We start from the raw sequence: 12,264 nt of genomic DNA on the forward strand, positions 1-12,264 counted from the left end.
TGGATAGTAGTCATTATTATTAAGGTTACTGGACATACCATCTGAGGCATGTACCTTCTACGCCTTTTTATCTTTAGACTCTGGCCTGCCTCTTGTTACTGATGCTAGATTTTCAATATCAAATTCCCATCTTCTCTCTCCTCAATCCTCTGGTTACAAATGTATTCCTCTGATTTGACCCCAAATCATCATCAACTGCAACAAAACTCCCAAAACCCCAAAATTCTATTTTTCATTTGTCTCGACAGTTTTATTTTACTCTACCTTTTAACGTGATACTATTACAAGCGTGTGTGTGTGTGTGTGTGTGTGTGTGTGTACTTTTGAGACTTATGGGCTAAGAAAAACTATTTATGAATAAATGGAAATATAATGATTTTTGTAGATATATCTGTGCCTGACACTTGACAGTAACATCCTTCCTGTAAGTGATTATGCATTGCCATGCTTAAAATTCTGATGCATGGTAAATGTCCAAATATTTCTAAGATGAACACTGCATTTCGAAATAGCTATGATGTGTACAAAGAGAAAGAAACATAGGAGTAAAAACACGAGTGGAGAAGGAATAACATGAACCCATTTAATATCACTTATAATTATTGAGCACAAGATTAGTCATCATTAGTACTTTGTAAAGTGCAGAACTATGTGCTTCTTATTAACCACTGAATTACAAATGTAATATTGCAAACATAAAAATATTGGTTATCATTTTCTTTTTAGTATCATCTGAAAATTTCTAAGAAACTGGTTTAACCTTATAAGGTAAATCATGAAGTTATTTTTCTCACTTTCTTAGTATTTTTTTATGTTAGCCAATGCACTAAATGTAATGCAGGTTCTCCCTCTCTTAAAGAAAATGTACACATTTTCCTCCTTAATCCCTATTGGCAAGTAGCTAAAAATGTATCTAAGAGTAATTAATATCAACAATGAGTATAAATCTTTAATTACTATAATTGAGGTTTATCAAAATGAGAGTTTTTAGGTTAAGTGCCGATTAATTGTTAAAAATATGTTATCCCTCAAAATACATGTTTGACTCAGTGACAAGGAACTGTTCTATCTAGTAAATGTAAATTGATTCTCCTTTACACCTTACACTGTATTTTGATGATAAGGAGGGTCACTGTGCTTATGCTACAGGGAATAGATTTCAGAATGACCCTTCTAGGGAAAAGAGATCTGGACATGTGGTTTTCTTATAGTTGTATGATCTGGAAAAAGAAAGAAAAAAACCAACAAAGCAAAAAATTCAGCTCTGGTCTCTGTGGTCTAATGATAAAAGCTTATAGTAAGAATCTGGGAACCACGCTAAATACCAGAATTATTGATTTTGGGGAATTTGAGCTTTAGAAAGAATTTGAGTTCTTACTAGTTCTGTGTCCCCTTCTGCTGAAGACAATGTTACTGCTGCACACTCCTTGAACAGATTTTTTTTTTTAAGGATTAGAAAAATGAAGAGATAGATGCCTTGTACCTCCCAATTCTATATGTCACCAATTCTTTGTCGCCCATTTTCATTGTCCACATTGGTCTTGGGGCAATGACTACGACAGTATGTTATCTCTAATAATTTATGAACATATCCATTAGTTCTTGGAATAGGAAGATAGGGTAAATATGAGTATTCTTTAAATTTATAAAATGTAAGCATTACAACAGCAACTTTAATTAATGATTCCTGTTGTTGCGTTGCTGTTGCAAAAATGCTCATTTAGGAATTTTATTTCCACTGTCTAGTCCTCAGCAAATGCTAGAGTCTGCTGTTTTTTGCAAGTGGTCTGAGATGGCAGGCCACCATCACTTACAGGCAATATGGTCTTCATGACAAATTAATGAAGTGACAGTTGCTCTCTGCAACCTTTTCATGTGCAAAGCATGCTGGTGCTGTTTGCATTATCTTCTTGCAATTTGTACCTCTGCATTCAAGGACTTGTGATAGCTTGCCAATTAGCGTGAGAGGAAAATGTTAAATACAGTGAGATCTCCATAAGTAAAATCATATTTTACATTGAATTATGAAAATCTTTACATAGTGTGATTTCTGTTTGATGTCTAGTAAAATGCTGTCCATAGCAGGAGAAACTTGCAAATGATTCATCAGTCGAAGTACAATCTCATATCTCTTCTGATAAGGAAATCTTGAACTAAAAATTTTTAAATCAGTTGGTTAATTTTTAAATAATTATGTCCATGATTTAATGTTCTATAAAATGCCCACAGAAAACATTTATTCTCTGAAGATTTTGTTAGCTCTGTGCTTTACAATGCCATTGTAGAACCAATGTAATGGGAATAGAGAAGATACAACATAATACTAACTTTTTAACATCACAGTTTTTCAGAGCTCCAACTCAGTTCACTCTGTTTAATTTTTTCTGATATTAAAGTTATACATTAATTTTGTTTTGAATGTGACTTTATTATTATAGGCACCTAAGTGTAAAATCCTCAGAACTGAGAATCTATGTATACTTTTCTTCTTTAAAGCTCTCCGTATAATACATTTATAGAGTGGATGTTTGAAAATGATATATTGGTTATTATTAAAAATACAGTATGAGTATTTTCTTATATTAAGATATAGATATATCTTGTATGTTAGAGCTAGGGTTTTCTAAAATAATCAAAATTTGTTCCTTTGTTTGATCTTGGGCGTGACAATGAAGACTAGCCAATTTTGCTCCAGAAAATGAGTGCCTCTCATATTCCAGACCCTGAATGATCAAAGTTATTAAAATAAGTGCTGTTTAATTATTTGCTTTCGTTTTGCTCTTAGATTAGTAGGAGAGCTAAGGGGAATAAGGAGTTCTAAAACTGTGTTTCTCACACGGGTGGGGTCCACTAATTGCTTTTGATATTCAAACACCCTAATGTAAATAATTATTTTCTCCTCTAATGAGGTTCAAAGGCCAAATAAATGCCATATTTCTTTGCTTTTGGTTACCATCAATTTAAAAAAAATAGCATTTTATCTCATTTTGTGACTAGAATTTGTAGATTGGCATTCCTATGTGTTTTTAATAAATAGAAAAAAATGTTAATACACTTTAAATGCCATTGATTTAGTTTAAAAGTATTTAAAACTTACTCCTTATGAAAATAAGTAACTCTCTTAATGGAGAAAAATTTAGGAACCCATTTCTAATGGGCTTCAGAAGGATTTCATTTATTTATTTATTTACAAAATTAAAATATATTCTCTAAGAACTTTATATTTATTATTTTCTTGAGTTACTCCTACATATATTAAAAGAAAAAAATAATTTTTATGCATCTCCCAAAAGGTGAAGTTGTGTGCTGCATATTATAGAGGATATGAAGAGGTCTAAAATCTAACAAATGCATATGAAACAAAATTAAACTAATCTAAGCATGTATCATGAATTAAATTTATAAAAAAGGTATTTAATAAATATTATATAAAGCAGAAAGTTTCTTAAGCATGGCAGGGTTATGGGAAACATCAAGGAGAAAAGAGCACAGACCAGTGCTCTCTTTTTTTTATAGCATAAAAAAAGAAGATCCAATATTTCTTTTGAAAACAGTAAAAAATGTTCACATTGACAAGAACATAGTATGTGCATAAGCGGAACATATAATTCACTAATCTCAATTCAAACTTTTAGAAAAAATTAAATGTAGGTTGGGACCAGTTTTTGGAAAAACACAAATACCAAACTAATGAGTGTGAAGTTATTGCATAGGTAATGGGGAGCCATAGAAGATTAGAACTCTAGTATGACATGGAAAAATATGTATTTTCCTGGTAGCAATATAGGCTAACCTGGGCATGGTATAAAGAAAGCGTAGACACAGGAGTAATAGAAACAGATGGTATAATAGTTGTAGAATCATAAGTAACACAAACAATGTGTTGCTAACTTAAAAACTTCTCAAAACCTGTCTAAGGATCAAAGACAGCACTGCTTCACTGTTCTAAAAAGTCTTGAAACTTTTTTAAGCAGTTTCTGCTCATTTATTTTGTATTTCTTGTGATTGCATTGACACCCTCATCTTATGTGCACTATTATTCATCATGCTTAACTCATTAATTCTGCCTCTCTTTTTTTCTTCTTTGATTCTTCAAGTGGGAAGAGATCAGCGGTGTTGATGAACATTACACACCCATCAGGACTTACCAGGTGTGCAATGTCATGGATCATAGTCAAAATAATTGGCTGAGGACAAACTGGGTCCCCAGGAACTCAGCTCAGAAGATCTACGTGGAGCTCAAGTTCACTCTCCGGGACTGCAATAGTATTCCATTGGTTTTGGGAACTTGCAAGGAGACTTTCAACCTATACTACATGGAGTCTGATGATGATCATGGGGTCAAATTCCGAGAACATCAGTTTACAAAGATTGACACCATTGCAGCTGATGAAAGTTTCACACAAATGGATCTTGGGGACCGTATTCTTAAACTCAACACCGAGGTTAGAGAAGTAGGTCCTGTCAACAAAAAGGGATTTTATTTGGCTTTTCAAGACGTTGGTGCTTGTGTTGCCTTAGTGTCTGTGAGAGTGTACTTCAAAAAGTGTCCGTTTACAGTGAAGAATCTGGCTATGTTTCCAGACACAGTACCCATGGATTCCCAATCCCTGGTGGAAGTTAGAGGTTCTTGTGTTAACAATTCTAAGGAGGAAGATCCTCCCAGGATGTACTGTAGTACAGAAGGTGAATGGCTTGTACCCATTGGCAAGTGCTCATGCAATGCTGGCTATGAAGAAAGAGGTTTTATGTGCCAAGGTAAGAGTCTTCTCTATTTTCCCTGCAGTGGTATTTCTTACCTGTGAATTTATGGTAGAGTAATTGAAAGAAATGAACCCAACCTGAACTCACTTGGCAGCAAAACATGCCTCAAACTGAACAGAGTCTATTTATAGACTAAATTTATCCATCCCACTTGATGTGATGATTCATAATTTGATGTAGAAATATTAACATGTTTGATTATGTGGCGCTGGCCTACACCCCACTAGACGAACTGAAAGAAAAAAAGTATCTGTCTCTTTTATGTAGAGGGAAGAAATATCATTGGCACTCAGCTAATCTGAGTCTAACAGAATTAGATCCTGCATCGACTATTTACGTTTGTGCTCATCACTCTCATAGCAATAGGTAATTCATTGCTATAAAATATAGTATTTTCTTCAGTGACACCTGTGCTTAAAATACAGGTTTACTTACAAAGCATTAGTGTTTAATAAAAATTATTTTATTTAAAAATCCAGGTTTTGTCCTTCAGTGTTTAATGTATAGAGGAGTAATGTAAAACTTTTAAAATTTTGATTCATGATTTGGCCCTTTTGGCTGCTCAGGAGGATATATATATATGTGTATATATATATACATATATATATACCACATCTTAGGTGGGAATGCATATTTGATCCTTTATATAGAATCAGAGAACCTGAACTGTGTTATCAAGTTGATTTTTATTAAAAATCTCTTTGCACTTGAAGTTTAATCAATTAAAAGATAATCTTTTCCATAGAAGATTATATCAGATGATAAGTTCCACTTAATCCCCAAATTTGTTGTTTAGCATTAGGCAAGGTTTTGTGTTTAAGGACACAGTGAAATTATTATTAAATTTTTAAATGTATAAATACACAGGAGAACTTAAGTAACTAGTCCTTGAAATCTAGTCTGTGTTAATACCTTTGTTTGCTGTTAAACTCTGTCAAAAGAATTGAGTTTGATATTCTACTTGTGGCCATTCAGTAGGACTCAAGTCCATGTGGAAGAAATGAATCTACGTTATACATAAATTGACCTTTCTAAGAATCTGAACAGAATATAGCATTTTGCTTTTGACTATAGGTAGTTTATAGAATTTCTTTTTAATGACAGCAAATGGTACACTCTAGTCTGATATTTCTCTGTGTTATTTAGATCCTTGACAAGAGCCATCATGATACTCTTACTAAGTATGGCTTTGAAAATTCTAAAATTGGAACAACATACTAGCTACTACTTGCTTATGTATATTCATGAGTGTAGAGAAGTCTCAATAGCCTTTATACTCCACTTTGAATTATATTTTATCACTATGATATTGTTTGTGATATATTTGTGTGATTTATTTTAAATAAAATAATAAAGGCCTAGATCAGGAAGATGAAAAATTGTCCATTCCCTCCAGTTTGGTTTCTACTGATGCAGTCTCTGATGTCCACACCAAGAAAGGAATAGTGTGTCCCTGTCTCAACAATATATATCAATATATGTTGAGCTATCTCATAAAATATTCCATTGAGCAAGAAACCTAATCATTGTTTGGATGTTTGGGTTTTAAATAATTTTATATGATACTTTATATTTCATTCAAATTTACAAGAAATAGAAAAATAAGTATCAGCAAGTAAATAGAATCATAAAAATGTTAATAAAAATAAATAAAACATACATATAATTAGCCTATATTACATGCTGTCTTGAGGACAAAATAACTAGTAGAAGAATTTAAAAAAGAGTCACATTAAGTTGTTTTCAGAAAGTTCACAATAGATTCATAATTGCTTCTATTTTTAACCTTATTTTAATTTACTGAACCACTTCTTTAAAGTAACTATTATTCTACTCAGTGGTACCCTATGTTAAAATTACTCCTGGAGATAATATTTATGTCAAATTTTTACATCCTTGAGTCTTGTAGTTTATTATATTGAAGGACATCAATAGCACCTCCTTGATATAGTGATGCTATATTATCACAGACTTTTTCAACATTTAAAAATACTGGTTGCAGAATAAGAGATACGTATGCGTAAATAGCATAGAATTTTTCATTCTAAGAAAAAATCTTGAAGATAAACCAATAAAAATAATTATAGTAGAATTAGAGATAGCACATGAAATGGGATATGATTGGGACTGACTTTTCAGTGATGTAACTTAAAGGTGCAGCTTGTTCTTATGGTTATATCTTGACATTTGCTGATGTTGCCAGGTGAATTTTGACTTCCTCTCTTTTTGTAATAAGTAAAGAAAACCTTTGTGTACTCAGATTATTAGACGATGTGACAAGGTATTCTATTTCTTGCTGATTTACATGTAGTACCTTGTCTAAACCAACTTTATTTTAACAAATATTTCTTTTAATAGGTCAGTTTAGTGCATAGTCTACTATGTCTTAAAAATCCAATACTCAAGCAATTAATTCTGGCCTGGTATCTGTAATAGAGTAAGCCATCATGGCTTGAGGCTTGTAATTTTGCTGTTGTTGTCAGTGGTAGTGATGGTGTTTGTTATGCTTTCCTTTTTTAATTTTAAAAATTTGGTTGGTTTTTAATAAGCTTGTGGACTAGTCAGAATAGCTTATGACTCTCACAAGTCATTGTTTTATCAGCAGTACTTCAAGTCAGGCACACAAAAGGAATGGTAATACTTAGAAAAGATGCAGGTGAAAAAGATAACTAAATAGATTTCCTGTATTTCATGAGTTCATTTTTGTTTTGTTTTGTTTCGTTTTACAAAAGGATGGAACAATACCTTGACATACACATAGAGCCAGATTTTAAACACCTCAGGATAATTTTATAACACAATGATCAGCAACCATAGGCTTACAGTTACCTAAAGCCGAGGAAAACAAGACTCATTCACTTTGTTTCAACAGATATTCAAGGAGCATCTACTTCATTCTGAGAAGTATAGTAAGAATTCAGAGGTTTTTAAAAATATTCATTAAGCACTTATTGGATGCCAGACACTGTGCTGATTTGCTAAGTTATGTCCATGATTTATCTCATTTATCCTTCAAAATAACCTATAAGTACATCCTTATTATTATCTCCATTTTTAAAATGAGAAGAAAAGCTTTGACAGGTTAAATATCTTGCCTTAGGTCCCTTAGTGAGTGCTGAAGTTGCAATCTGAAACCAGGCAGTCTGATTCTAAAGGTTGCAGTTGTAACCTCAACCCACACTTCTTCCCTGTGATTCAGTCCAGTGGTGGCAGAGACCAGGAAATCCCATAGGTACATAGATTCTACTGGATTTAGAGTACTGTGTATTGAAGGATGAGTAGGACCATAGAGAATCAGCACAAAGTTAACCAAGAATCTGTCAATATAAGGTTCATCTGTTTCAGTTTATTTATCACATCTTTCTGTTTCTAGGTTTTTAAGAAAGAATTACTAGCCAAAATGTCATGGGAAGACTAAGCTTAGCCCAGGTGATGTCTAACAAAATTTGGATATGTGGATTGACAAACATCTTAGATATGCCAAAAAGTCTACCAAATTTAATTCAATATCTGTAACCATCTGTAAGTTCTATGTAATAATGTACCAGACACCGGAGAAACATAGATGAATAAGTCAGCGTATCTCCCTTCTAAGAGCTCACAATCTAGTATGAAAGACAGATAAATAAATGAATAATTTTATTGCAAGACAGACCAATAAATCTTCTACCGGGTACAAACTGCCTTGGCAAGGTAGGGGAAGGAGAGATTAATTTTGAGTATTTCAAAATTAATAGTGGAAATTGTTTATTAATAACGAGAAGTCTCTGCATTGAGAGTTTTGGACTCATCACTATTGTGCTTAGCAACTTTTGGGGTAGGGAGAAAGGGCTAACTAACTTACCCAGCTTATGCATTCTAGAAGGTGCAGTTTATAATTTGTTTATTAAATCATTATCTCAAAAGTCTCATAATGTGTAGAAGTCCCATTAAAGTTTTGCGTTCTGAGCTTGTTCCATAGGGAGGCCTTATAAAGGATCTAAATTTCTTAAATAGGTCATTTTCTGAGTTTAGTAATGAAATATTCTGAATTCTTTATTTCACTCTCCATGGATATTTGGGATAGTTAAAGTTCAGTGAACTAAATGATGAAAATGAGACAATCTCTGTTTGATAGGAAAAATATATTGTTAAAAATATTCTGTAGTCAAAAAACTCATCTATCAGTTTCAGAACTATAAATAAAACCAAAGTTATCTTTATACAGGACCAGAATTTTAACCATGTCATTATACTTCTCTTGTATTTGATGCAAACTTTAACAACAGTCCAGTTTTCCTGAAATGAGAAAAAGTAGTAAAGTTGTGCTTTGACCATTTATTCAATTATTAAACATTTATTGAGCCTCTACTATGTGCCAAATTCTGCTGAGCGCACTAGAAAGAGAAAGATGAACATTATCACTGCTAAACTAATTTGGTTTATAATTCAAAAATGTGTGTGTGTGTGTGTGTGTGTGTGTGTGTGTGTGTGTGTGTGTATTTTAAAATGTTTTGGTCTCTGCCTCCAAAGGAACATATGTTTTTAAGTGAATTATTAAACAGATCTAAGTCAATAGTTTAAACTTAAAAAGAAGTTATAAGTGTGTTGAGGGAGGAAGTATTTGTATGCGAGGAGATGAATGACGAGAAAATAAAATTTTCTGCAATAAGATGCTTTATGTTGCTGATCTTCTGTTTCTTTGCTAGAGAGGATGGGGAAAAGTAAGAGTAGAAGATGATGCATCTCTCTCTTTCAAGGACTGGTTAGAGAGAGGAAATAAGGGAATGGTGAAAGAAATATTAGTAACTAAAGCATCATTTAGGAATTGCATACCAAGTAAACTGGAAATACAGGAAAAAGCACCTACAGGAGGGTAGAGAGTATTTATTATAACGAATTTGGTAAGATAGAAATGCACATAAAAGTAACCACACAAACTTAAACTAAGAGGTAATATAAACATTAGTAAGGAAAGTAAGAAGTCATGCATCAACTTGGGTCTAGCAATTTCTCTAATATATAATTTTAAAATATGGCCTTTCTTTAAATAAGTTATCTCTCATGGCATCTCTTTTAAGTTACTGTGTGTGTGGCTTAAACCTTATTTGGGCCATGTTCCTGAGATTTGGGCAAACTTGCTGAATGTTGAGAGTATGGTCAAATTACAGGTTGAGTTGTTATTATAGGATGTCAGTAAACATCTTTTTAACCAGATTGAAAAATTAAAATTATGAGACTTAATCATTTGCTTTCAGTCATTGACAATCAAGATTTACTTGGTTCATTTCACTTGAGAAATCCTTCTTACATCTCAGCATAACACTTTTCACTTTTTAAGATTGGAGGTGTGGGGAAATTTCACGTTAATACATAGGGAAATTTGTGTTATGTGTGTGTGTGTGTGTGTATATATATATATATATATATATATATATATAATCCTAGCTAATGAATTATGTTATCTGTTTTAATTTAGTTTGGAGAGAAGAAATGAGAATGCTAATGGCTTTTTATATAGTCAATTAATTACATTTCAGGCAGATACCAGACAGTTACTATAAATATTCCTTCCTCCTACAAACTTTGTTTAGCTTAATGTACCACATACCTTATTAATGTCACTGAAGAATCTGTTGCCCTGTGTTTTATCTGTGTGTGTTCATTGTGGAATGCTAACTTTATTCCTTGTTCTTGTACATTAGCAACTGAGTAGAAAAGTGTGTTTGATGTGACATATGAAGACATCTAGATTTCTTGATGGTTATCTGTAATTATGTTTTTTTCACCTACCAACTCTTACTCTTTACCCATGGCTCTGTCTGTTCAGAAAGTCTCTTAAAGAAGCAGTCAAGGGTTTCCCTGGTGGCGCAGTGATTGAGAGTCCGCCTGCCGATGCAGGGGACACAGATTCGTGCCCCGGTCTGGGAAGATCCCTCATGCCGCAGAGCGGCTGGGCCCGTGAGCCATGGCCGCTGAGCCTGCATGTCTGGAGCCTGTGCTCCACAACGGGAGAGGCCACGGCGGTGAGAGGCCCACATACCACAAAAAAAAAAAAAAAAAAAAAAAAGAAGAAGCAGTCAAGCCTACAATAACAATGATTTAAAGATTCTGCTTGCTCTGACAGAGGAGCTAAAGAAAATTGAAAACCTTAGATGTTTCTTAGCACCTACTTAGTCTTTGTGCATCTTCTAGAAGTACGAGGTGTTCATATGTTTTAATGAATTCAGAAGCATTTCTTTACAGTTGTTTTCAGACTGGAAGTTTCTTGAGGGGAGGAACTACATCATGTCTCTTTAAAGGATATTGTGCCTACAACCTAGCAGAGTATAATTGATGAAGTTTTCAATTTGATACATACTAGATTAATAATTATTGGGAGATTTCTATGCCAACTATGCATTCTTGGAATGTAAGTTCTGGAGAGAACATACCTCGCATTATATATCTTGGAATCCACTAGGTTCTTAAGAATATCTTGCACATAAAGATGTATATCTTATCTAATTTTAAATGAATGCATTTGACTATTAGGTCACATACGGTTGCAACACACTAAGACTGGAATCATCTGAACTACCATTATAGTAATAAATAGATTATGAAAAGTAATAACAATACGTTATATAGTAGCCGAGAGAATACTTTTTCTCTTTTGTGAATTTATGATGAATATTATTTTTCTGGCTTGCAAAAATCAATTTCCACTAGTTTCATACCTATAATAAAGCAAGGATCTAACTACTTATGAAGATGCTAAAATAACTATCCCTTAATTTTACACACTTAGTACTTAAGGCATTTATTCATCCTGTAATGACTGCACTGAGATTATCAGGCTTCTTACCTTGATCTGTAAAAATTTTATTCATGTTCCCTGAATTTAAAATGACAGCACTCCATTCCCACTTTGCCTTTAACTGTTGCATCCCATGACTTTTCAGACCAAAGAATTTATTTGAATAAAAATTATGTCAGTAAGTAAAAATGTAAATAACTTTCAAATAAAACAGATACGTTCTGACAGCTTTATATAATAGCTATAAAAGCTTTAATTAATTCAAGTTTTTACATCTTCTCACCAATTTATATAATAACTTGTGGTAGTATTAACATGATTCAGGAAACTTCCTCAATTTTGTCCTCAACCTTCAGTTTGCATCTAATTGTTCATTTAGCCAAAGGCTCTTGTCACTGACAAGTGCTTGGGCTCAAGAGTCCCAGAAATGCTGTGTGGATAAACAATTTGAGCCCCCGTTTCCTTATCCACAAAAGGGGAGCAACAATATCTACCCCTTAGAATTGCCAGCGAATGTATACATAGCCCATTGCAGAGTATCTAGCACTGGGTAATAGTATTTGAACAACATCATTATTGTCATACATTGGTATCATTGGATTGTATAACCTTCCTTGCTCTCTTGTTTAAATCTGTGTTAAAACACTTACATATGTCAGACACCAATTCAACAGTCTCTCTTCTCACTTAAACATTAGAACTTAGAGATACCTTGAGGGAGA

At 33.2% G+C, this 12,264-nt stretch overlaps 1 protein-coding gene across 2 annotated transcripts in view; it reads left to right on the forward strand.

The window, feature by feature from the left end:
• The window catches only part of EPHA3 (EPH receptor A3), a gene marked incomplete at both ends in the record, with an annotated part of 361,937 nt that overhangs the window by 90,116 nt on the left and 259,557 nt on the right, over positions 1-12,264 (forward strand). For both annotated transcript variants that reach the window (XM_082839944.1, XM_082839945.1), the window contains one exon: positions 4,098-4,758. In XM_082839944.1, coding sequence (XP_082696070.1) covers positions 4,098-4,758 — 661 coding nt within the window. The remainder of the gene's footprint in view (positions 1-4,097; positions 4,759-12,264) is intronic.

The sequence above is a fragment of the Leucopleurus acutus genome (genome assembly GCF_964270905.1).
Source record: "Leucopleurus acutus genome assembly, chromosome: 5".
NCBI lineage: Eukaryota > Metazoa > Chordata > Mammalia > Artiodactyla > Delphinidae > Leucopleurus > Leucopleurus acutus.